The 27305-nt window shown below is 47.8% G+C and overlaps 1 protein-coding gene across 8 annotated transcripts in view; it reads left to right on the plus strand.

Moving 5' to 3' along the window:
* Positions 1-26326, plus strand: part of NEDD9 (neural precursor cell expressed, developmentally down-regulated 9) — a 190168-nt gene extending 163842 nt beyond the window's left edge. For 5 of the 8 annotated variants that reach the window (XM_061398868.1, XM_061398866.1, XM_061398865.1 and 2 more), the window contains 5 exons: positions 15026-15127; positions 16046-16147; positions 17116-18336; positions 20716-20805; positions 23833-26326. In XM_061398868.1, coding sequence (XP_061254852.1) covers positions 15026-15127; positions 16046-16147; positions 17116-18336; positions 20716-20805; positions 23833-24342 — 2025 coding nt within the window. In that variant the 3' untranslated portion in view covers positions 24343-26326. The other 3 variants (XM_061398871.1, XM_061398872.1, XM_061398870.1) reach the window with 2 other exon arrangements.
* The last annotated feature ends 979 nt before the right edge of the window (positions 26327-27305 follow it).

Genomic DNA, 27305 nt, shown 5'->3' on the forward strand with positions numbered 1-27305 from the left:
CTCTTACATCTCCTGTATTGGCAGGCGAGTTCTTGACCACTACCACCACAGCTCACAGGCACACTGAAACAGCCCACCTTTATACTGTGTATGATAGACTAGGCTGGGGCACGTTCTGCTTCCGGGTAGCACACAGAAAACTCAAGTAACCTTTAAGATTTATCTAAAACCCATGACATCATCCTTATAAAGACTGCTTCCTACCTTCCAAAATGAGACGTAGCCCAGTATTGGCAGGAAATGATTCAAAGACTTTAGCCAGGTCTTCCAGGCCCATTCCTTGAAAGGTAATATAAGAACCATAAATAGTTGAAGCTACAATGTTTGTGCCTTCTTAGACGCTGAGTCATCATAAATTACACACACCCCCGAAGCCTCTGGTTAGGGGGCAGAGGACTTCCCTTACTGGGATGTGAAGCATTGTGAAATCTGGTTGTCCAGGACAGCACTCAGATACCAGCCAGCTAGCTGCTTATTAGCAGTATGACTCGTCTACCAACAAGTAAAAATAGATTAAAGGAATTAGCGAATATAAACTCTGACTCCACCTCACTTTCCTTTGTTCACTTCCTAGACAGACACATGGACACACACACACACACAAAACCATACATACACACCCTGAATAATATTGGGGAGAATCAGAGTTTGACAAGGTAGAGGGTACCTTCAGTTTCTCCACTTATAAATTCAATAAAATATGACCCTGTTCCAGAATTGTGCATTTCTAGATAGCTCTAATTTAATGAATTTTCCCCTCAATACGTGGCTCTTTGGGGTATGTAGAAAACTGGACTTTCACCTAAAATCTCTACCTTCAAAGTCAAGATAAAATTTAAATCTTCAGGGACTTGCCTGGTGGTCCAATGATTAAGGCTCTGCATTCCCAATGCAGGGGCTCAGGTTAGATCCCTAGCAGGGAACTACATCCCATACGCCCCAACTAAGGTCTGATGCAACCAAATGATTTTTTTTTTAATTTAAATCTTACACAAAATTGGAGGTCCTTGAGCATTTCAAGGACTCTGTGACATCACTTTAAAAATGAAAAGTATTTCTTCACTGTCAACTCACCCACGCCAGTGGGGTGAGCAAATTGTAACACCTTCAAACAAAGGTCTCTTTTGTTTGGTCAGTGCCAAAGCCTTCAAACGCCATTGCAACTGGTTACAAAGCTCAGAGATAATGCATATTTCTAGGAATGATTTAGTCACTTCTTACAGACTCACACCAAAGCAAACAGAGGTAGTGTCCCGTCCTTCTAGAATGACTTTATGCTATGTGACTGTGCTTATCGGAGAGAACGGGTCAGCATCATAGGTAGTGTATGGTCTGGGCCGGTAGACAATGCTCTATTTGTGAGGGAGAGGAAAGAATATATAAATTTTGGAGATTTGATGGTAAAATTGAGACACTATTGGTTGAACACATCTTTAAAGGCAGACTAGTTTGAGTACATTGTGCTCACAGAGGTAGGTGTAGTCAGAAATGCCCCCGGGCGACTTTCCTGGCAGTCCAGTGGTTAAGACTCTGCTCTTCCATCGCAGGGGGCACAGGTTTGATCCTTGATGGGGAGCTAAAATTCTGCATGCTGCACAGGGGTGGCCAAAAAATAGGAGAAAAAGAAAGAAAGAAATGCACTTGGTTCTGAATAGCTGTGCCATAAACCTCGTGGTCCAGGCCCCCATCCAGAGAGGCAGGCTGCTCCTATCTAAGTGTGACTCACTGCACAAGTGTGACTCACTGCACAGGTGTGACTCACTGCACAGGTGTGACTCAGGATAGTATGTCTTCCTTCAAAGTTGTGACTCCAGCAATGTGTGAAGAGCACAAGGAGTCTCCCCTTAAAGGGATCCCACAGTAGATCAACTTTTGGAACAAAGAATCCCTTGGCAAGGTCATACTCACATCTGGTTTATTTGAATCATTTTTATAGTGCTCGGTTTCCTTAGAGCAGGGCACACTTAAACCAGCTATTTCTTACAACAGTTTTTTGTTTTCACATTTACCACCAATTAACCTTGAGCATGTTACTAAGTTATTCATTGTTTTAAAGATCATTTTAGATCTAAAGTGGGGGTAACCCGGGGATCCCTCAGAGCTTGGTTGCACGTTAGGGATGTTACATACATAATCTCATGTAGTCCCCCCAGTGGCCTCCTAAGGCGTTCCTCACCGCCTCCACTTTCCAGGGGTGGGCTCTGAGGCCTGAGACATGACCTCGCTGATGGATGTAGTTCTAGGAAGATGTCGGATTCATATTTGAGCCCACGTCTGTCTGACTCTGAAGCTAATGACTTTCACATCCCAGCTAATGGCTGATGCTGCCAAGCCCTAAAGTGAGAGGCATATTTAAACACTCCTGAGCAATTCCAGCTCACCAGAGCCCTGGGTGCTAAAAAGCATCCTGTTGGCCAGAAAGAATGAAAGTCACTTCCAAAGGCTGCCACCTCGGATCCAGAGCATGGCCTGGAGGCTGAGGGAGTTGGAGTCAAGGACCCAGGATCTACTGCTCCAGGGCAGGCTGACCCTTAGAAGCTCTGAGCAGGTCATCAGGATGCTGTAAAGACCCTGGTACCGCTGAGAACACTGCCATGATGGCTTTCTCTGCCATTGGAAACACCATCTTTTCTAATGACTTTAAATCACTCCAAGTGGATAAATTCATTTAAGCAGATGCAGTCAATTCTCCCAGAACCTGCTTGCCAGTGAAAGGGGCACCCCCCAAACATAAGCTCCCCAGATCTCAAGTTTTGCTTCTCGAATAAGGAAGTAACTTTCTTTTAGGAGTATTTATTTGTGAAGTTAGAGAGGTGATGTTATTGCTGTTTAATAGCTAAGTCGTGTCCGACTCTTTTGCGACCCCCATGGACTGTAGCCCACCAGGCTCCTCTGTCCATGGAGATTTCCCAGACAAGAATACTGGAGTGGGTTGCCATTTCCTCCTCCAGGGGATCTTCCAGATCCAGGGATCGAACCCATGTTTCCTGCGTTGGCAGGCGGATTCTTGACCACTGAGCCACCTGGGAAGCCCAAAGTTAGGTAATGTCGGATTTGTTCACTGTGAAGCCTTTGAACACTGTGCAGTCTCCATGGCCTGGTAGGGGGGTTGGCGGGGGGGGCGCGCCCCTGTCATCACCCAGCTGAATAACCTCTGAACTTGAGTCCCTTCGACTGTGAAATGGGGAGTAGGGTTGGGTTGTCACTTAATGGTCTTAGCTAAAATTTTATGACCCAGATATCCTCATCTGATTCTTTTCCCGGAGTCTCTTAAAAAGTTTAATTACACAACCTGGCCTTAAGAGTCTTAAGAAAGAAGAAAAGACAGCTGGGCGTTGATGTCTGTTTCAGTTGACCCCTCCGTTTGGGCTCGTCCTTCTTACACCCTTCCTTTAGGATCCCACCCACCTTCTTATCTGGAAACCAGTCTCCCTTAAAAGGCAGAACCGTGTCTTAAAGAGCAAGGAGTAGACAGGAGCACGGGGGTGGGGGGCAGAATGGGGAGCCGGCGGGCAGTGGAGTTAGTCTCATACAGAGAACACTTCCCAGGAGCATCTCATGCCTGCCTTGTTATCAAGAGCTCAGGGAGTGTCATCCTGGGACTCACGTTCTGCCCATTTTCCGTTTAATCCTCCGGGCTCGGCAGGGGCCCTTGATGGGTCTGGTGCCTCTCGAAGCGACAGCCCTGCCGCAGCTCTGGGTCAGCACCTTTCAGATCCGCCTCCAGGTTCTGCCATGTGAGCCGCCTCTGCCTGCCATCACCCTTTTCTCCCAGTTAAGTCACAGCATCTTCCCGCATCCTATTTAGGAGGAAATGGTACCCAGAGGCATCTGGGTGTGGAAATTCTCGCCCTTCCCTCTTCCCATCATCACATCCCTTTCAGGCAGTCTGTGAGCACCTCTCTGAAAAATCCAAGTCAAAAGTCTAGATTTCGTGCTTCACGTTTTGTTGAATTTATTTGGACAAGAAAAGAACCAACATGCTTGCGCCTTTTATAGTTTTCTCTCAAAGAACATTTCGGGCCTCGGGATATATTTTAAAAAAAGAATGGCTCTGTTGTGCCCAGCTCTGTCATGGGCTGTATTCAGCCCCGTCCAGAAGAAGACCTCAAACACTTGGAAAAACCGGACGTCATTTCCCATCGTGTTCTTTCACGTTTCAATGCTCCTAGCTGCTCTCTGGCACTTGGTCACTCCATAACTAAATACTGCTTTAGCACTTGACTCACAAAGCACTTCCTGAAAGCAGCAGGGAGACGTGCTGGGGGTCTAACAATCGGGCCACTGTTTGCACAGAGTTGTTTGCCGTCCAAACGCCATGTCAAAGGAGCAGGACCCAAGAGCGCAGTTCCACCTCTGAGTTTCGGTGACTTTTTTCCCATTTGGAAAAAGGACCTGGCCGTGATTGTCACGTGGCTAGCAAAAGGTTTCATTCTAGCCTAAAACCAGACATCCAAATGTCCTTGAAGGAAAGTCGATCACCTCCCCAAATACAGGGGGAGAGCTCTCGATGCACATGGGAGAAGCATTAGGAAGGGTTAACCATGGACACAGCCCAGGAGGGTGTATTTCTAAGGCCAGACTCAGTTTTCATTATATTGTTGCTATGCGAGTAAATAAATGAGCTCACTGCTACACCCAAGCGGAGCAGAGAGAATTTATAGAGAATTAATAATTTCAGCGTCGGCAACTTGTGACATTTCCTCCAGTTGGAGAAAAGCAAGGAGTCATCTTGTACTTTAAACAGACAAACCCCTGTAACTTTGCAGTTTCTGAAAATGGGATCCAAGCTCTCGTGAGCGGGCACTGATAATACTGATGTTGCTTTTCCTGGGGCTTTCTTTAAAGGGAACGGGTCACACCGTCCATGGGCTTTAAGACAAAGAGGTTATTATAAGATGGAATAAATACTGTGGTGGCTCTGTTAATGCTTTTTAAGGGCATTTAGGTGAAATAAGTCCTTTCCAATAGGCAGTTTTTGAAATCAAAATACCCTTGTTAATGCACAAGTCCCAGAGACAATATAAATAAAACACGGTGTCAAGGGATTAAAGATAGACACGCTCAGTCGTGTCCGACTCTGCGACCCCATGGACTGTAGCCTACCAGGCTCCTCCCTCCATGGGATTCTCCAGGCAAGAGTACTGGAGTGGGTTGTCATTTCCTTCTCCAGAGGATCTTCCCAACCCAGGGATCGAACCCAGGTCTCCCACATAATAGGCAGACGCTTTACCCTCTGAGCCACCAAGGAACCCCAAAGATAGACAGGAAGCCATCTAATTTTACTTTCTACATATATCTAGGAAAATGCAAAAAGATGACTGCTAATCGGTGAGGCCTGCTTTTGAATTCAGACGGTCTTTGGTGCTGTTAGTGTCAAGGTGATGAATACGTGCTGTAGCCACTATGGCATTTTTTCGCTTCTCATCAGTCACCCGTTACATTTCCTGAGCACCACCTGGGTTGCCCAGTTCTTGACTAGGCCTTAGGGCAGAGCACCAGGAGCTGGTCACACACATTCCTGCTCTGCTGGTTTCAAGGGTCAGCTCCACTGCTCCATTACTGAGGCGCTGTGTGTGTTAAGTCGTTTCATTCGTGTCCGACTCTTTGCAAACCTATGGACTGAAGCCCCCCCAGCTCTTCTGTCCATGGGATTCTCCAGGAAAAAATACTGGAGTGGGTTGCCATGCCCTCCTCCAGGGGATTTTCCCAACCCAGGGACCAAACCCATATCTCTTACATCTCCTGCATTGGCTGCTGCTGCTGCTAAGTCACTTCAGTCGTGTCCGACTCTGTGCGACCCCAGAGACGGCAGCCCACCAGGCTCCCCCATCCCTGGGATTCTCCAGGCAAGAACACTGGAGTGGGATGCTATTTCCTTCTCCAGTGCATGAAAGTGAAAAGTGAAAGTGAAGTCACTCAGTCATGCCCAACTCTTAGCAACCCCATGGACTGCAGCCTACCAGGCTCCTCCGTCCATGGGATTTTCCAGGCAAGAGTACTGGAGTGGGGTGCCATCGCCTTCTCCCTGCATTGGTAGGCGTGTTCTTTACCACTAATGCCACTGGGGAAGCGTTATCTGGGTATCAGAAGCAAAGGATTATGGAATTCAGACCATTCCTAATGTTGCTTTGGATTGTAGAGAGGGACACGGAATTAAATCATGGAACACAGAGATTCAGTTACAGAAGACTCCTTCCTACCCCAAGTGGAATTTCTTATTATTTTTAAAAATTTTGTTAAAACTTTAAAAAATCCTGTTTTTGCGATTTTGTAATTTTTGATAAATACATTCATCAACTGTAGAACCATGAATAATAATAGCAATAACAATAATAAAACATTAGGGGACTTCCCTGGAGCCAATCCAGTGGTTATAAGGCTTTTCCTTCCAGTGCAGGGGGTGTGGGTGCGATCCCTGGAGGAGAAGCTAAGATCCCATATGCCTTGTGGCCAAAAACACAAAACATAAAACAGAAGCAGTACTGTAACAAACCCAACAAAGACTTTTTATAAATGGTCCACATCAGGGCTTTCCTGGTGGCTCAGTGGTGAAGGATCCGCCTGCCAATGCAAGAGACATGGGTTCGATCCCTGGTCGGGGAAGATCCCACATGCTGCAGAGCAACTAAGCCGGGGCACCACAGCTCTTGAGCCCGGGAGCTGCCACTCCTGAGCCCACGTGCTGCAGTTACTAAAGCCTGCGCTGCACACCCGTGAGCCCTCGCTGCACGAGAGAAGCCACTAGAATGAGAAGCCTTCGTACCCCGACTAGACAGCCGCCCCTTCCCTCCCCAACTAGAGCAAAGCCTGCACGAAGCAGCAAACACCCAGCACAGCCAAAAATAAATAACATTTTTAATTAGTTTTAAAATGGTCCACATCAAAAAATAAAAAGTTAATAAAAGCTACAAGAACAGGACCGATGGTGCTGAAGTTCCTGTGCTCCTCCGCATCCCGGCCTGGGCTCTCATTCACTCCACCCAATGCTTTCTCTCAAAAAGGAGGACTTTTCTGCATCCTTTTTTCTGTTTTTGTTCTTCCTTCCGGTTGCTGGGAGCGGGGAAGGAGGGAAAGAGTCAAAACAGGAGCATGAGTTGGTTGGCAGAGGGAGATGAGAATTTGTGATAAGTACATGAGCCATAGGGCTGGGGCAAGGGAGTGCAGAACATGAGAGGGCCTGAGACCCTAATAACGGGCTTTCGCCGGGTTGAGGGCAGGCAGGATCTGCTTTCTTTCACACCTCAGCCAGCTTCCTCCCCACTTTGCTCGGTGCCCCATGAATGGGCAGCGTCTTGCTGAAGCTCTCCTAACCACAGGGCCTCTGCTCTGCTGTGCACCTCCCCGCGCACCCCCCCTCCAACGCCCACCAGCTCTGCTTTAAGAAGGTTCAGTGGATGTCCATGGGAAGCAGTGCCTCCAAGGAGACTCACTGAGACCTTGGTACAAGTGATGCCCTGTGAACAGAAGTTGTCTGGAAAGGAAGTGTTTTGCTTCTAAACATTCCTCATGCATATGCACCCCCACTTCTCCGTGAGAGCCTCTTGACAAACCCAGCCCACTGAAAAGAAATCCACCGAGGAGAAACTCAGTAGTCTCTTGGATTAGGTTCTTTGCTGTCTTTCTCTTGGATAAATCTCTGTATCTCTCAGATTACAAAGCACGCTTTCTCCTGGGGTTTCCTACTGGCGTGTCTTGTGCTGTTGTGGTGATAACTGTGACAATGGCAACACTGATACGACCAAAGTAAAACAGTAATCCAAGTAAATCCGCTCATGATCACCAGGGCCAAAGTCCTTTGTCATGTCCTTCGTTAGTTTGAAATTTCCACTGCCTCATAGATGCCTTCGAGAACGCTTTATACATTTGCGAAGGTCAGTGTCTTTCTACAGGACTTAGATCTTAGGATGATTACATTTGGTTTTCTCCTGTTTAGTCATGTAACATTTTGAAAGCAAGTGGCTTTGAGATTTGTGATCAGACATCCTCATCCTATTAGGAAGGAAGCAGGAATTGGCTGTTTTGTTCTTGCTTCTCTTGCCTTGTCTCCTGCATTCCTGGTTATCTTTGATTGTGTGTTGGACACTGTGTTTTTTTTAAATATTGGTAGAAATAATTGAAGGCCTATAAAGACGTTCTGTACTTGCAGAGAGGATTTCACTTCTCTCTGCCAGCCTCACAAGTGCACATAAATCTAATTTCAGGCTTTGAGATGTTCTTCCCCACCGTGATGACTTAAAACCTAGCTCAGGCCTGTACAAGAGTAGGTTCTCTTCCAGTTAATCCTTACTTTCCCATGCAGCCATTAAGGTCCCAACCCAAACTGGAGGGTGGTTTTCATGGTTTCTACCTTGATGAGCCCTCAAGTCCGCTCACCCATAGAAGCTGAAAAAGCACACTGTAGCCTCTCATACCTGTTCTAGGTCAGCAAATGCCCAGAAGAAAGCAACCTCAAAATTCAGGCTTCTCTTTGTGAATTTCTTCTCCATTTCCCTTTTCTTTGTCTTCTTTTTAAAATGTATTTGGCTGCACCAGAACTTAGTTGTGGCACGTGAGATCTTCATCACGTCATGTGGGACCTTTTCACTGTGGCAGCCAGGCTCAGTGGCTCCACAGCATGTGGGCTCTTAGTTCCCCAACCAGGGATCGAACCTGCACCCCTGGCATTGCGAGGCAGATTCTTAACCACTAGACCACCAGGGAAGTTGCCCCTTCTCTGCTTTTCTATTTTGACCTGGTAATTCTTTACTATCTTTTAACTTTTGATACCCTCAAGAGGATTTTTCATATTATCTCCTCACTTTTTTAAAGCTGTCTTCATTGGGATGGTTGATCTGAATTACCTAGTGCCCAGTTTAAGTCCAGAAGTAAAATCTGTATAACCTAGGTAATAATTATGATAAAGATAGCTGAGGCTTACAATTTTATACTATACCAGATATCCTATGTACTTGATGTCACTTAATACTCCTAATAGCCTCTAAGTATTATCACTTATGTGTTACTAATAAGGAAGCAAGCTTCCCTGGTGGCTCAGGTGGTAAAGAATCTGCCTGCAATTCAGGAGCCATGGGTTCGATCCCTGAATCAGGAAGATCCCCTGGAGAAGGAAATGGCAACCCACTCCAATATTCTTGCATGGGAAATCTCATGGACAGAGGAGCCTGGCGGGCTACAGTCCGTGAGGTCACAAAAGAGTCAGACACGATTTAGCGACTAAACAACAGTGAGGGAACAGGCTTAGAACGGGCAAATGCCTTGGCCACGTCATGGCTGCTAGGCGGCATAACCAGGGTCCACACCCAGCTCTGCCTGCGTCTAGCCTATGTTCTCAATCACTGCCCTCATCAGACCTGATCCTTTCAATGGGCCAGAGACCCACTGTGACCTTGGCCTTCGGTCCAAGGTTTCATGTGACATGGGCCTGTCCCCTGTTTTCAGAACTAGAGAAAGCATGACCCCTGTTCCTTTCTACTGTATCTTCTTTCTGATGCAAAGGCAGAAGGCAGAGTTTGTTTTCATTTCTTTTTGCAAAGCTCCCCTATATGTTTCTGGCTTGCAGCTGAGAAGAATGCAGGTGTTTGGGTCACATGCAGGCTCTAGGCTGGGGAGAAGGAAACCACCAAAGAGTGGCGCAGGTGATAAAATGCCTCCGTGGTTTCCCATTGCTCACCTCTACCCAAGACTCCCCTGCTTTGTTGGCCACCCCACTTGCCCAGCACTGCCCTGCATGGCTGATAAGACATGCCCCTCCTCCCACGGGTCCCACTCATCCTAGAGCTGACCTAACTGGAAACCAGCCTCATCCTCTGTAATTCCCCTCTGCAGAGCCACATCCCTTTGCTTAAGAAAAGCCTCGAGTTTTCTTTAGTTCGTGACTATATTCATTCCATGGTGGTGGTGGTTTAGTCGCTCAGTCGTGTCCGACTTTTGCAACCCCATGGACTGTAGCCCACCAGGCTCCTCTGTCCATCAGATTTCCCAGGCAAGAATACTGGAGTGGATTGCCATTTTCTTCTCCAGGAGATCTTCCCGACCCAGGAATCAAACCCAGGTCTCCAGCATTGCAGGCAGATTCTTTACCAACTCAGCTAAGAGGGAAGCTATATTCAGTCCATATGTTTATCCAAGATCTGCTATGTTCAAGGCACTTTCTCAGCCCTATCTCTGTGTCCACAATGAGAAGAAAAGAGATGAGATAGTCTGAAACAGTCAAACCTCCAGGGATAAGCACTGTTAGAGATGTAAGTACACACGCAGTCAATTCCAAGGAGGGAGATGTATCTGTCTGGGAAGGGCTTTGTGGGAGAGGGGCACTCAGGTTGGCCCCCCAAATTGAATAAAATTTACACAGGAGGAAAGAAAGTCGAGCATCTTGTACAGACACAGCATGGGTGAAAGCACAGAGGTGTGGCACAGGGGGTGCCTGTAAAAAGTGGAGTGCGTCCGCCTCGCCAAAGCACAGAACTGGTGCAGAGCTTTTGGGTTCTGCCCTCAGACTGAGGGGGTGGGCGAGGAAGAAATACACAGATGAAAGTTAGGCTGGCACCTGGGGGCCAGAGACATGTGTCGTTGGCCAAGATGCTGTTTGAAATAGTTGAGCCAATTTTGAAAATCAGATATCACATAAAAACCCAGATTTTTGGCTTCTCGTGAAAATTGGAAAGATCTGGCAACCCAGGGAATATTTTTTTTCAAGATGGCAGTTGGCTGGAGCTGAGGACTGGCTGCCACCTCTCAGAAGGGGAGGAATTCTGTGCTCCCAGCACAGGATCTCAGCTTGTCTCTCCCTTCCCCCGACCTGCTCAGCACACAGGCAGCTCAGCATCAGGCCAGGGCCCTGCTCCAGGTGCAAACCCAGGCCAATGGAATGCAGAGACCCGGGTGACAGACCCAGGGCTCCGTCCTGGGCCAGTGACTCGCACACCTGGTGCTGTGCAAGTGATGCCACAAAGAGGGGGCAGATTGTGGCCAATCAGTGTCCGCTAGCTCTCACTGCCACCCTAGACACAGACACCTCATCTTTCAAATTTCAGCATGCACAGGTCTCAAAATTATGAGACGTGGAAGTCTTAATAGCATCTCTAAAGAGCTCATGCTGCCCAGAATCTGAAGCACAAAATGACACAAAGTAAAGTATGGGACAGGGTAAGCCCTGAGCATTTTCTTGCTTTTTCTACAAGCAAAATTAGTAGATTTCATTATATGTACATTAATAATATACAATATTTGTTTTTCTCTTTCTGCCTTACTTCACTCTATAACAGGCTCTAGATTCATCCACCTCACCAGAACTGACTCAAATGCATTCTTTTTTATGGCTCAGTAATATTCCATTGTATATATGTACCATGACTTCTTTATCCATTCACCTGTTGATGGACATCTAGGTTGGTTCCATGCCCTGGCTATTATCAGTGGTGCTGCAATGAACATTGGGGTACATGTGTCTTTTTCAATTATGGTCTTCTCAGAGTATATCCCCAGTAGTGAGATTGCTGGGTCATATGGTAAGCAACCGGAGAAGGCAATGGCACCCCACTCCAGTACTCTTGCCTAGCAAATCCCGTGGATGGAGGAGCCTGGTAGGCTGCAGTCCATGGGGTTGCTAGGAGTCGGACACAACTGAGCGACTTCACTTTCACTTTTCACTTTCATGCACTGGAGAAGGAAATGGCAACCCACTCCAGTGTTCTTGCCTGGAGAATCCCAGGGACGGGGAGCCTGGTGGGCCGCCATCTCTGGGGTCGCACAGAGTCCGACACGACTGAAGTGACTTAGCAGCAGCAGCAGCATGGTAAGCAACACAACATGGAAAAGCAATTGTCTTCCAATAAATTTTTTAAAACCTGAAAAAAAAAAAATTAGTGAGTTAACATAACCCCAGTTCCCAAATTTTTGATCCTCCCCTTCTGGGATGCAGCCTCAGAGATTTATTCCATGGACTCCCCTTTCTACATGTCTACAATCTGCCCTTTGCTCCATAGCTCTTCTCAGAGATCCATCTCCAGACTCTTCCGCTGGTTGACACGAATGACAGGTATACAAGCATCCCAGGAAGGTGGATTTCTCGCCTGGACAGAAAACCCTCTGCAGGGGAACCAAGAAGACAGTTTCAGGTGCAGCTGGTCACAGAGCCTCGGGAAGCCCACAGTTTGCCCCCTCTTTGTGGCATCACTAAGGAATTAAGAGGTCACTTTGGTAATTCCTAAGGCTAAGCCCTTGTAACTATAAATAAGTACGCAGAACGAAAGGAATGCAGGAAAGAAAAACAAACGGAGGGAGAAAGGAAATGAAAAGCCTGACCTGATCTCATTGAGAAAATTAGTTTCTAAGACACCTTGGTGTGGAGCAGTGGCATCCGTGCCTTGCCTGCCGTGCAAACATCCAGGAGATTTCGCCCCAAATGTACGTTCCCCTGAGCCAGACCTTGGTGTACCTCGGAGGCTGAGGTTTAGTGATCCTGGGAGAGGAGAAAGGTTTTTGTGGACTTTGTCAAGCAGAAAGAAACTGGCCTTTTAAACCACAAAACTGGATACTTTGTAAGGTACAGAACAGTCAGCACTTTGCTCTGAGGAGAGAACACGCAATTGGCATCAACGTGACCCAAGCAGTGGGGCGAGGAGGAGACAGTCCAGAAGGGGAAGGCGTCCAGCTCCTGGTCCTTCCAGGCGGCACAAGGGACCTCACGCTACGCCCCACCCACGTCTGACCAGATGCACGGCCCAGGTCCCCGCTCCGTGCCATTTGAGAACTGATGTGAATTGGATGGTCATGTTGAGGGAGGCTGTATTTTGTTGGCTTTTCCCCCCTGTGGTTTTCACCATCTGTTTCTTTTAATGCATAAACAAGGAAAATGACTGGTTTGGAATGCAAAGTTTAAAAAAAAATAGATGACCACAGGCATCCTCTAAATGAGAAAGAGGGAGCACGCAGGAGTTCAGTGACATTTGTCAGGAAGTGAGGCGTTAAATACTGGGGAGCTCAGATGCTCTCTGCCAGGGACTGTCCGCACAGGCAAGGCAGAGCCTTGCCGGGGACCCGCCTTCCTGAGACGGCGCCTCCTGTTTACATGTACCAAGGGCTATTTTTGATACCAGCACCACCCCATCTATCTCCCAGCCCCCCTCCGTTTTTCAAACTAAAGATGAAACCCTTCGGCTGGCCTTCAGCATAACCAGCCTTGATTTTCCATTAGCATTATTACTAACTTGGCAGCCTTGGATAGAATCCACTCTTAGAAGCTTGTAGACTGAACAAAAGCAGGGTTGTGAGTAGGTTCTATTACAGAGCCAAAACAGAGAGCTATAAATAGAGGAGCTGATGAGATAGAGGAAGAGAAGGTACTTCATGTCTCTCCTGGACAATAGTGAGTGAAGGAAAAAAAAAAATCATCTAAGGGCATGGGGAACACAGTGTATCTTTCTTGAGCGACCAGCATCCTGCTTTAAAAAGGAAGACTTGCTCTGCAGGATACAGTAGCCACTTTGTGAAATGGTTCTGTATGCTTTGTGCCAGCAAACCTTAAAGCAAGAGACTCCTTTTTTAAAGCTGAGGCAGTGGAGAGATGGGCTGGGCTGGTGGCTGCATACTAATCTCTTTTACCTTCCTTGCAAGACATAATCAGCTACAAGCACCAGGGATTTAAGGAGCAAATTGAACCCAGGCATTTAGAGCCCCCAGGGAGAAGGGCACTGGCGCTTTTGGCTGAGTTCCACCCATTTCAGGGTAAGACGGATATGAGCATTTTTCGCATACTTTTGTAGGCAGCCTGACGCCAGAGTTTTCACATTAGAGAAAGGATAAAAGATGATGGTTTCTCAGGAAACAACCAGCTCTTCCTAATCTGCGATGTCTGTTCTCACAAATGTCATGGAGCTGGGTGCTGTTAGCACGTCACCCCACAGAGGTGAGGCAGACACAAGACCCTGGTCATTTAGAAGCTCTGGGGGGATTAAATATACTTTCAAAGGAGCTTAAGTTCCAGTCATTTCTCTACCCGGGCTTAGGACACAGTGGGGCGTGTAGATCTGAAAATACGAGCCTGGCTGGTGAGGTTTGTTTCATTGACATTTGTTCCAGATGCTGGGCTGCGATGAGCATGTCTGACGTCTGACGTCACTTGGTCGTGGGCACCGTCTGGACGTTTGCTCCCCTGGTGGAAATGGGAAAATGATTAGACCTGAACTCTCTTCCTGGTCGGCTCCAGGACTCAATGTTTCATGCATTTCATTCTTTAGCATGAAAGCTTCTGGAGCCTTCTCAGGACAGTGCTGTGCAAGCTTTAGCTTCATAAACCTATGGAATTCATGCCTATGGAATTTTAGTTATAATCATAATCACGTCAGATGAAGAGGCTTCCGGGGGAAGGTATGAGAGGAATTTTAAGTGGCTCAACTCTATTTACATTATTCACTTTACAAATGGTTTCAGAGCCCTTTTTTTTCCTTTTCTTTTCTTTTCATTATGCTGTGCTCCAGAGGGTTGATCTAGGACTTTCATAATTTAAACACAATTCTCCCTTCAAGTGGGCTTCTGAGGTGGCTCAGTGGGCAAAGAATACTCCTGCAATGCAGAAGATGCAGGTTCAATTCCTGGGTCAGGAAAATCCCCTGGAGGAGGAAATGGAAACTGACCCTAGTATTCTTGCCAGGAGAATCCCATGCACAGAGGAGTCTGGTGGGTCACAGTCCACGGGGTCGCAAAGAGTCGGCCACAACTGAAGCAAATGAACTCGTTCTCTTCAAGTACCTTTTGGGAATCAGGACTTGGTCTGACCAACTCTAAGGTGATTTTATTACCATGAGGAAGGCAGAGAGATTTCAGGGACTGGTTCTTCACTGGGATTCAAGAGGGACTTGAAAGTTGACTGGCTTGGTGTCTCCTCGTCTCCTTCCTTTGGTCTCCTCCCTCTTCCTTTTTTCTTCCTAGTGGGGGAGAGATGGGGGCGGAGCGTCTGATCAAGAGGCTTTGCGATGCCCTCAGGACTCGGTTTGGAAGTTTACCCGTGTCTCCCCATCCACAGGTGATCACGCCGGTGAGGACAAGCCACGGCTATGTGTACGAGTACCCGACCAGATACCAAAAGGATGTCTATGATGTCCCTCCTTTCCAGACGGCTCACGGGGTGCGTACCAAGAACGTGGTCGTCACCGGGGAGGGGCCACCTCGGGGCAGCTTTCCTTCTGGGCTCCAGAGGAAAGGGAAGTTCACAAAATCTGCACATTTCATGTGAAGCTTTACTTAGGTTGTCTATTCAGGGGCCAGGATTACTTGTTTTCTGGATTTGTGTTATTAAGGAATCTGAGGCTTTGATCTCACAAAGCTTTTGTTGCTTATCGTTTTCTCAGGGAGCGTAAAGTTTAAAATACACTTTAAAGTACAGACAGTGTTGGGAATTCCCTGGAGATCCAGAGGTTAGGGGACACAGGTTGGATCCCTACTCAGGGAACCAAGATCCCCTCATGCTATGCAGTGTAGCCACAAACCATTAAGTTAAATTAAAAAATAATAAAGTACACACAGTGCAGATTTTTTTCACCTAAGATCATTTTTATACTCAATCTAAGTCAAAGAACCCAAAATTGAAAAATTCCATCAATTTTTATTACATAGAATTCAGCCAAAGAGCAAGGGAATACATAACCTGGTAAACACGTCCATCATTAAAAGCTTAGTACATAACAAAATAACAAGTAGGACTTTTCTTGGTGGCTCAGTCGTAAAGAAACCACCTCCCAGTGCAGGAGACTTGGGTTCGATCCCTGGTCCCAGAAGATCCCACGTGCCACGGAGCAACTCAGCCCGTGAGCCATAACCAAGCCTGTGCTCTAGAGCTGGGGCTCTGCAACAGAAAAAGCCCCCAAAACGTGAAGCCCCCGCACTGCAACCAGAGAGCAGCCTCCTTGTGCCATCACTAGAGAAAAGCCACACAGCAAGAAAGACTTAGCACGGGCAAAAATAGATGTGTAAATTGAAAACAAAAAAAAAAAACATAAAAATGACAAGTATTTCCATGCTGGCTGACTCAGGTGTTTCTCCCCAGGTGTATGACATCCCGCCGTCCTCTGTGAAGGTTCCCGTGTTTTCTGTCCCTGTGGGAGAGATAAAGCCTCAAGGGGTCTATGACATCCCTCCTAGCAAAGGGGTAAGTGAGCTACTGCAGAAGCTGCCACAAGCGCGTGCATGTGTGTGTGTGTGTGTGTGTGTGTGAGTGTGCACACGCTGAGATAATCCAAAGAGGAAAAACTTGTCTTTGTGTGCAAGAACAGGGAGGGAAGGGGAGCCAGGGGGGAAGAAGAGACAACAAAGACAATTGTGGGGATTCCATATTTAACCCCCCTCCCCGTAAGAAAATGGGTAGTCAATAAGGTGAGCCAGTAGGAAGGAAAAGCAATCGATTCTGTTTGGCAAGCAACTCATATATGTCCTATGGTGGTGGTGTAGTCGCCTAGTCATGTCTGACTGTTTTCAATCCCATGGACTGTAGCCCGCCAAGCTCCTCTGTCCATGGGATTCTCCAGGCAGGAATACTGGAGTGGGTTGCCATGCCCTCCTCCAGGGGATCTTCCCGACCCAGGGATTGAACCCAGGTCTCCAGCACCTCAAGCAGATTCTTTAGGGACTGAGTGAGGAGGGAAGCCTATATGTTACGTGGCTCATGTTTATACAGGACATCACAGATGACTCAGGCCGTGTACAGGCATACAGGTTTGGAGTCAGTGTGGGCTAGGCCTGCACAGGAAGTACAGTTATCCTGATTCCACATAAGAGGGAACTGCGTCTCAGGACCTTTCAGCAGCTGATTGAGCATCACCTCGCTGGGAGGTCCGGGAGGAGACCTCCGGTCTCCTGACACGTGGGCCAGGAACCCCGAGAGCAGCTGAGACAGGAGGGTCCACACAGGGCAGCGGGGCGTCCAGGGGAGGGCGCCCTCGACAGAGGGTGGGGCGAGAGCCCTGCACAGCCTCAGGAGACGCCTGGTGCGCGGAGGAGAGGGGAGGGGGCGGCACTCGGGAGCACCGCTGGCCCTCGTGGGGACGTGCCGCGTGGTTTCTGCACTGCGGCTTAGACCAGCTCCGCAGATAACAGCGTCCTTGTCCACTTGCCTCCCAGGGATACTCCACTCCACCCTCTGGCTACAGAGACGAGGCCGGGCTCCGGGAGAAAGAGTACGACTTTCCGCCTCCCATGAGACAAGCGGGCAGGCCCGAGGGCGTCTATGACATCCCCCCAACGGGCGCCAAGCCCCTGGGGAAGGACCTGCACCCTAAGTACAACGGCGACGCCCCCGGAGCTGCCGAGCTGGCCCCGCGGAGACACGGGGGCGCGTCCCTGACCCAGCCGGCCCCCCAGCTGGGCCCACCCGTGGGCTCCCAGAACAATGATGCCTACGACATCCCCCGGGGCATCCAGTTTCTGGAAGCGCCAGCAGAGACCAGCGAGAAGGCCAGCCCGGAAGAGAGGGACGGGGTGTACGACGTGCCGCTGCGCCAGCCGCCGGAAGCCAAGGGCCCCGTGGACGTGGTGGACGGCATCAACCGGCTGTCCTTCTCCAGCACGGGCAGCACGCGGAGCACCATGTCCACGTCCTCCACCACCTCCAAGGAGTCCTCGCTGTCCACCTCCCCGGCGCAGGACAGAAGGCTCTTCCTGGACCCTGACGCGGCCCTCGAGCGGCTGCTCCGGTTGCAGCAAGCCCTGGACGGGGCCGTCTCCAGCCTGATGGCACTGGTCACCACCGACTGGCGGAGCTACGGCTACATGGAGCGGCACGTCAACGGGGTCCGCGCCGCCGTGGACAGGGTGGAGCTGGCCCTCAGGGACTACCTGCACTTCGCGCAGGGCGCCGCGGCGAATGCCGCCTGCCTCCCCGAGCTCGTCCTCCACCACAAGGTGAAGCGCGAGCTCCAGAGGCTGGAGGACTCCCACCAGATCCTGGGCCAGACCAGCCACGAGCTGAGTGAGTGCGGCTGGTCCCTGAACGTGCTGGCCGTCCACAAGCCCCACAACAAGTGGGACAGCCTGGACCGCTTCGTGATGGTGGCCAAGACTGTGCCGGACGACGCCAAGCAGCTCACCACAACCATCAGCACCAACGCCGAGGCCCTCTTCAGACCCGGCCCCGGGAAGGGCGGGCCGGAGAGCATCACGAACTCCACCGAGTACCCGCCCACCAGCTCCCCGGGGCAGCTACTGCCCCCCGGGGACCACAAGGCCCCCGCCCTCAACAAGCCACTGCCCCCCAGCCTGGGCAAGGAGCAGCCCCCTGACTGTAGCAGCAGCGATGGCTCTGAAAGGAGCTGGATGGATGACTATGACTATGTCCACCTGCAGGTAAAGATTCCAGACCCCTGAGGCACCTATATTTACGTGCAGGGGCCTGGGGCTCACACCTGTAAGATGTAGACCAGACCACTGAAGTGGAGACCACGATTAAAGGTTCAGGAGCACGGTTAGTGGTTCACAAGCTGGAGGTGGTGTTGTCCAGTAGGAAGAACGCTGGTCTGAGGGTCCAGAGTCCTCTAGACTTTTCCAGGACACTGTGTCACCAGCTTATGTAAACTCACCTGAATTCCTCATTTGCAAAATGAATGAAGCACAGAGTTGAATTAGATCTGATCGATACGCCTCAGGCAAACAGGAAGAGACCAGCCACCTCTGACCCAAGTAGGATAGTGCTAAGTTGCTTCAGTCGTGTCCAACTCTCTGTGACCCTATGGACTATCGCCTGCCAGCCTCCTCTGTCCATGGGATTCTCCAGGCAAGAATACAGGAGTGGGTTGCCATGCCCTCCTCCAGAGGATCTTCCCAACCCAGAGATCGAACCCGTCTTCCGTGGCTCTGGCACGGAAGGCAGATTCTTTACTGCTGAGCCACCAGGGAAGCCCCAAGTAGGGCAGTGGGCCCTTGAAGCCAGCTCCACTTATATTCACATTTCACGATATGGTTCTGCAGGATATTTAATTTGAAGAAAAGTTAGGAGGAGTGGGTGCTTCACTGTTTTAGAAAAAAAGATTCAAAAACCTCTGCACTAGAAAATTTCCTAAGTTCCCTTCAGCTCTGTACTGTGTGTGTGTGGGGGGGGTGTAATTACTCACAGAGAAACTTAACCCCACCGTAGACTTGCTTTGAAGACCACTGGGCATTTGCCAATTGATCTAGAAGTTAACCTGCTTATGGGAAATCAGGCCATCACAGTCTGCCTCCTACAAGTGACAGTTCTACCAGATTGACTCAGGATCATGACAGCTTGCCCTTTCCCTTCGGGGAATTAAAACATTCTACAAGATCCGTTATTTAGAATTGGGCTTACTATCTCATTCCGCCATTCTTTTCATTTGACCGACAGCCGTGGATTGTCCCGAGGATTATTGAGCACCGCTCCATTGTGTGCAGCAGGGGGAGGAGAGAGCAGAGCCACCACGCCTTGTGCTGAAGAGCAGTGTGGGGCGAGTAGATGGAGGCATTACACATCTCCCCAGGGACATCCCCGGCAGTCCCGGGGTTACGTCTTTGCACTTCCAATGCAGCGGGCACAGCTCCAGCCCCTGGTCAGGGAATTAAGATCCCACATGCCATGTGGCTGGGCCAAAAGATAACAAACAAACAACAACAACAAAAGCCACTTACCCGGCTGGTTGACCAACTCTGCATTTTGGAAAATACTAATTTGGTGTAGAGCTGCAGATAATTTGAAGAGACTAGGACTTCCCTGGTGGCTCAGAGGGTAAAGCGTCTGTCTACAATGCAGGAGACTGGGGTTCAATCCCTGGGTTGGGAAGATCCCCTGGAGAAGGAAATGGCAATCCACTCCAGTACTATTGCCTGGAAAATCCCATGGACAGAGGAACCTGGTAGGCTACAGTCCATGGGGTCGCAAAGAGTCGGACACGACTGAGCAACTTCACTTTCACTTTCCAGAAATGTAATGTGGCCACATTTAGACCTGCAGGGGCTTCCCTGGTGGCTGAGAAGGTAAAGAATCTGCCTGCAATGCGAGAGACCTGAGTTCTACCCTTGGGTGGGGAAGATTCCCTGAAGAAGGGAATGGCCACCCACTCCAGTATTCTTGCTTTGAGAATTCCCTGGACTTAGGAGCCTGGCGGGCTACAGTCCGTGGGGTCAACTGAGCAGATGACACTTTCACGTTGGGACTTTCCGGGTGGCGCTAGTGGTAAAGAACCTGCCTGCAATGCAGGAGACGTAAGAGACGCAGGTTCGATCCCTGGGTTGGGAAGATCCCACGGAGGAGGGCGTGGCAACCCACTCCAGTATTCACGTCTTGAGAATCCCATGGACAGAGGAGCTTGGTGGGCTACAGTCCGTAGGGTCACAGAGAGTCAGACACGACTGAGGCAACTGAGCAGGAGGTTTATGGGTTTGCAAATAATCTATTAGAAAAGAACCCTGAGAAAAAGTACTGCTTAAGGAGGTTGGGGGGAGTGGGGGTCATGGGTAATCCTACAAAAATGGTAAAGTGGAGCGCAGAGTGTGGCGCCCCATATGGAAATGGATCTTAGTTTTCACTTCTGATCTACACAGTGACTCTGGAAGTCCGGATGAAAGCTGGGGTTCACAGGGCCTAGCTGGGCGTGCAGGACGTTTCCAAAGCTGTGGAAAGTAGCAGAGTATTTGCGTGTTTGTCAATGAAGCTGTTAGCATAAGTGAATCATAGTGGTGATGTAATGTTTTCTTTATGTTGAAAAATAATAGGGGAAGGAGGAGTTCGAGAGGCAACAGAAAGAGCTCTTGGAAAAAGAAAATATCATCAAACAGAATAAGATGCAGCTGGAACATCACCAGGTACGTCCAATCGGAACAAAAACTATTTCGTGTGGAAAAGACTTCCCATTTAATAAGAAAGGTGTGACTTCAAAAGATCGTGATTTTGATCCTTCCAGTACATTTTAGCATAAATAGGGTATAAGAACATAAAGAAGGTTTTGTGACCTTGCTAATCCAGCTGTGTGTACCTGCACTCTGTTCAAATAGCAGCTTTCCTCTGTTCAAATAGCAGCTTTCCAGGCCAAGACTGTACGTCTAACACACTAGGACTGTTTGGGTTAAGGCAGTTGGTCCCAAGGAGCAAGACCCACTCAAACTGGCCCAAGCAAATGGGTTTTATAGTAAAGCCCTAACGGGAGAACTCAAGAACAGAAAATGAAACAGATAGAGCCACATCTGAAAGATCTAAGGCTGTACGTTCCCTCTCCTTTCTGTACTTCCTTTGCTTCTCTCTATATTGACTTCCTTTGCCTCTGTTTTCTGCCAGTTTCCTCTGCTTCTCCACTCATTTGGCTTCCCTGGAACTTTTACAGAACCCATAAATGGCCACTCAAAGTCTTTTCTGTAGATAGGTTTTCATCTCGGCTTCCTAAGCTAATAACTCCTTCTGTGGTTTATAAAATTCCCCCCAAACGAAAGTCTGAGCCATATCTATCTGTCCGTCTGTCTCCTTCTCTCCCCTCTCTCTCTCTGTCTCTCCCACACAAGCCCATGGCTTGGCTATTCTTGGTCCAGTCTAAGGGTTGGAGGGCAGGATTCACTGTTTTTGAAAAATACCCAAGTCCATTTACTAAGGGCTTCAGGCAAGGCACTTTCATTCAAAAGTTGGGCATGAGTGTGGCAAATAATAATGGGTATTGCTAATGTAAGGGCATAAAAATAGCGAGAAATGGATTGAGGATTTCTAGGCCTTTTAAGATGAACTGAAATGGTGTCCAGTGACATGAAATAGCACACAGAACTCAGGGAACCAGAGTTCCCATCTGTGCTTCCTCACCAACCAACTGTGTGACCTTAGTTAAGTCACTTAATCTCCCCAAACATCAATTATTTCTCTATAAAATGAGAAAATCCCCTCCCCTCCATCTAATGAGATGATGTGTTTATGAACATACTTGGAAAAGCATAAGCTGACTACGCTGAAGCATCACACTGTGTATGTTTGCTTTGGCGTTCGGCCAAGTTAAGACTGCAGAGCTTTAGGGGACTTGTTGGAAATCATAGTAATTCCTAAGAAGAAAACAGAGTCTAAGGAAAAGGAAAGCTCACTGTGCATTTCTCAAGGGAGAAGCTGGGTGAGGTTAGCCATGCTCAGACTCAACCCTATTTGAGGGCAGAAGATTGACTGACTCCTAAACTCCAGTGATGGATAGTCCTTGCATGTCAAAGACAGTCTCTCCTGACACTTGGTGCAATAGCTGGAAATTATTATCATTGCATTTTAAATGATACACCATCTAGGAGCAAGGAGAGAAGGGAGAAAGTTAACACTGAGTCTGATCCGGGGTGAGGTCCCTTCCTTTAGACAGCGTTGAGGGTCTAGGTGTTACGAGCCCAATCAGTGTTCAGATCCCTTTAGAGAAGATCTCTTCCACAGTGCATGTGTATTTGTATGCATTTGTTGTTTTCTTGTTTAGTCGCTAAGTCGTGTCCTACTCTTTGTGACGCCATGGACTGTAGCCCACCAGGCACCTCTGTCCATGGGATTCTCCAGCAAGAATACCGGAGCAGGTTGCCATTTCCTTCTCCAGCAAATTTTCCTGACCCAGGGATCGAACTCAAGTCTCCTGCATTGGCAGGCAGATTCTTTACCACTGAGTCACCTGGGAAGCCTTATTTATATGCATTAGTCATCCCTGTGTTGCTGGATAATGACATTTATAAACCTGGACAGAAAGAGTAGGCAAAATAGAAAAGGGTCATGGACTATCTTCTATTAAAGGGACAAAGTCGAGGCTTTCCTCTAGAAGGAGCAAACAACATCAGTGGCTGACTTGACAAAAGGATTTGCTTTTCCCTAGCCACCGCTCAATAAACATTTACCTAGAGCCTACATAATACCAAACATTATTCTAAGCACTTTGCAAATGTTAACTCATTTAACCTTCGTAAAGACATAGGTAACTGTTGTTATTCAGTTGCTCAGTCGTGTCTGACTCTTTGCAGTTCCAAGGACTGCAGCATGCCAGGCTTCCTTATCCTTCACTATCTCCCGGAGTTTGCTCAAACTCATGTCCATTGAGTCGGTGAGGCCATCCAACCATCTCATCAGGGTGTATAGCTCAGTGGTAGAACATTTGACTGCAACCATCTGATTGTCTGTTGCCCCCTTCTCCTCCTGTCTTCAATCTTTCTCAGCATCAGGGTCTTTTCCATTGAGTTGGCTCTTGGCATCAGGTTTACAAAGTATTGGAGCTTCCACTTCAGCATCAGTCTTTCCAATGAATAGTCAGGGTTGATTTCCTTCAGGATTGACTGGTTTGATCTCTTTGCTGTCCAAAGGAGCTGGGTTGAAACCCTACCTTGCCTGCCTCTCTGAGGACAGAAGAGACCAATCGTGTCCAGTCGCAGAAGTCAGAGCTGGAGGATTCCTTGCTGCTGCTGCTGCTAAGTCGCTTCAGTCGTGTCCGACTCTGTGCGACCCCATAGACGGCAGCCCGCCAGGCTCCCCCACCCCTGGGATTCTCCAGGCAAGAACACTGGAGTGGGTTGCTATTTCCTTCTCCAGTGCATGAAAGTGAAAAGTGAAAATGAAGTCGCTCAGTCGTGTCCGACTCTTTGCGACCCCATGGACTGCAGCCTACCACGGTCCTCCGTCCATGGGATTTTCCAGGCAAGAGTACTGGAGTGGGGTGCCGTTGCCATCCTCTTTCCCAACCTCTGCATTTTACAGCTCAGGCAAGCCAGGCAACCTGATAAGGCCTGGCATCTAAAAATCCACCTGACGTGAGATCCCTGTCTTACAGCTACAAGCCCTGGTTAGTTTCCACTTCGGCACACACCGCCTTGTCCTTAACTAAGTTGGGCTTTTTTTCTCCCCTGCAGCTGAGTCAGTTCCAGCTACTGGAACAAGAAATCACAAAGCCCGTGGAGAACGACATCTCCAAGTGGAAGCCGTCCCAGAGCCTCCCGACCACCAGCAGCGGCGTGAGCGCGCAGGACCGGCAGCTGCTGTGCTTCTACTATGACCAGTGCGAGACCCATTACATCTCCCTGCTCAACGCCATCGACGCGCTCTTCAGCTGCCTCAGCTCGGCACAGCCCCCGAGGATCTTCGTGGCCCACAGCAAGTTTGTCATTCTCAGCGCCCACAAACTGGTGTTCATCGGAGACACGCTGACCCGGCAGGTGGCCGCCCAGGACGTTCGCAACAAAGTGATGAACTCCAGCAACCAGCTGTGCGAGCAGCTCAAGACTATAGTTTTGGCCACCAAGACGGCCGCGCTCCACTACCCCAGTACCCCCGCCCTGCAGGAGATGGTCCATCAGGTGACCGACCTGTCCAGGAACGCACAGCTCTTCAAGCGCTCTCTGCTGGAGATGGCCACGTTCTGAATGGAGACGCGGGAAAGGGAGCACTGCCTTGGGTTACTGAGGAAAACTGGAAAATACTCTCTGGTTTTTGTAAATCTTATCTATTTTTGTAGATATTTTGTATAAAAGTGAAAGACTTGAACATTTCATGGGTTAGATGGCATTCAGAAATTCAGGGAACTCCGGGGGGGGGGTGATAGGCAGCATTTTTTCCCCCCTGTGTTGTTCTTATGTACACATATAAGCATCTGAGACACAAACTGTACAGAATCTTATCCACGTGTGTATGACTACATGTTCATGTTCGTTTGTAGATGTTTGTCTGATACATTCCATTAAGAATCATGGGTTAAGAAGCACCTTAGGAAGCACCTCCCAATGCGGCATTTTCTTTTTAGAAAAACCTACCAGCTGGTTGTAATATTGCTCTGCATATACTCGTGATTGTTCCGAGCCTGTCACTCCCGAGTCTGAGACACAGAGTACAGTGTATTTGCAAGTGTTCACCTTCCATAAGGAGGCGGGTTAACACCTTGTTTTCCTTTTTGAAAGCCCTTCCAAAATTGGCCGTATCGGGCACGTAATTGCAAGATGCCTCACTTCTGGTTGAAAAAAAACCCTCTTAGAAAGTTTCAGAAAGTATTGATATATCTTAACCCAAACTCTGACGCATTAGGTGCCAGAGGAGAGACACGTGTGTTTTGAGGCCGTGTCCTGATTAGCGCTGGGTTGTTTCAACACAGAGAGGACGCTGTCCCAATAAAAGGAGACCATGTGTTCCCCAAAGATTTTCTTTTATGGCCCCACCAGGTGGCATGTGGGATCTTAGTTTCCAGACCAGGGATAGAACCCAGGCCCCCTGCATTGGGAGTTCAGAGTCTTTAACCCCTGGGCCACCCAGGAAGTCCATCCCCAGGGCTTTTTGATCATCGGCATTTATTAATAATCTGGCCATGAGATTTTCCAAAGGATGTTTTCAGATCATATTGTTTGCAGCAGGAATTCCTAAAGACATATTGGACAATGATCATCCACAAAAGGAGGACAGTTCCACCTGAGTTGTAAGCGGAGGCCTTTCTGACTCTCATCATTCTCTTAGGTGCTGCTGTCCCTGGTACCTGAGGGAATCCCTTTTACCAGTTCCTCAATCACCTAAAGGTTAGAGCCGCCAGGCCGCATCTTATTCCTAAGAGAAGTTGTGGCTTGACTGTACCCTCCCTAAAATGTGCACATGCAGACCCGGCGCTCAGAGCAGCTGTCTGGAGCCCATCTAGGCTTTACAGCTCTGTCTGTCCATTGACCCCATGTACAGCTCATTAACTGTCCCCCGACTCAGCACAGCATCCATTCCACAGTCTGTCCTCCGGTACATGCTGGGGTTGGCACAGCACAAACACATCACAAGCCATCGGATTCATCAGGGGGCAGATGAAACCCTTCCAACCCGATGGGTAAATGTATTCACATGTCACCAAGTCAAGAAGCAAGTTATTTATGGTTTATCAGCCCAGTTTTTATTTAATGATCCCATTCCAGTCAATTGGAAAATGTTTGATTTGCAATATGTGCCTTGACTTAATTAAGCTTGCTTGTTTTAGACAACCAAATTATTGGAACAGGAAAGGATTTAGGAGAGAAGGATATATGATCTAAGTGGGATTAAAGAAAAAAATAAAAATCAGTGAAACTTACCCAGGAAGTGCTTTTCAGAACAACCACTGTTGTAGTTCTCAACGTTCTATTCTGCCAAAAGAAGTCAGATTGCTGTAGGACAAGCAAGTGTGTGCGGAGGAAGGGGGTTGCTGAAAATCAGCAATGAGTTTGAAAAAGTGTCCTGGTAGATTTCATTGTATCATGTGTATTTCTTAGATGACTTGTTCTATGCTAAGAGGTGACATTTCATGTTTTCAAGACCAGAATGTTCAATGTGTATTAATCTCTTTCCCATACTGTATGTAGAGGCTATTTTTAAATCATTAAAATTTTGGATGTCTGTTTTCATAGACCTTGGGTTTTCTTTTTCCATTTCTTTCTTTGTCACACAGTTAAATGTTAGCTTATTTTGGCACTCCTAACATAGAAAGTTAAATTATGGTGAGTTTATTAATACTATAGATCTGGATTTTTGAGTAAAATTGAGAGCTATTTGTTCATTTTGTGTCACTTCAGGGTGTATTGCATTTGAAGGAAATTCTGGAATTTGTGAGCATTACCAAACCCAAATATCTGGAAAAAGGCTTCTCTTCACCGGGAAGCCTGAATTTTTAAATGGTAGGTGGGATGGTATCTGCTGTCATAATGTGAATGTTACTATTCATGTCATTTTAGAATCAAAGAGAATTGCTCAATGCATTCTTGAATAGGCATCAAGAAATATTTAAAAGAAAACTATATTTGATGAAAATAGATTCATAACCACATAAATTATCTTTAATGCTTGGCCCAGTTTCATTCTGCTATCCTACTGAGAGTTACAGATAAACTATTTGAATATACCTTTAATATATTCTTTTCCCACATCTATAAACATTTCCAAAGAAAGTGTCAAGGCACTTATTGGGAAATGGAAAGTCTTCTTGAAAAAAAAAAAATTGGTGCTGGAAAAACTAGATCTCTCCATGGAAAAAGCAGAATATTTACCTTACACTCTACACAGAAATTAACTCAAATGCTCAGCTGGATAACAGACTTGAACATGAAGCTCCAGTACTTCTAGAAGAAAATGACAGGGCAAAAATCTCTGTGATCTTAGGTAGACAAGAGTTCCTTAAGTGGAACAAAAAACATAAATCATAAAAATTGGTCAATTGGACTTCATCACAATTTAAAACTTTTCTAAGAAGACCATTAAGAAAACAAAAGGTCAAACCACAAACAGCAACAAAACATTTGTACCACCTCAGCCCAAGATATGTATTAGAATAAGGATACAAATAACTAAATTTTTTAACTGGGCCAAAATTTTGAACAGAAATCTCACAAAA

This window comes from Bos javanicus, chromosome 23 (assembly GCF_032452875.1).
Source record: "Bos javanicus breed banteng chromosome 23, ARS-OSU_banteng_1.0, whole genome shotgun sequence".
NCBI lineage: Eukaryota > Metazoa > Chordata > Mammalia > Artiodactyla > Bovidae > Bos > Bos javanicus.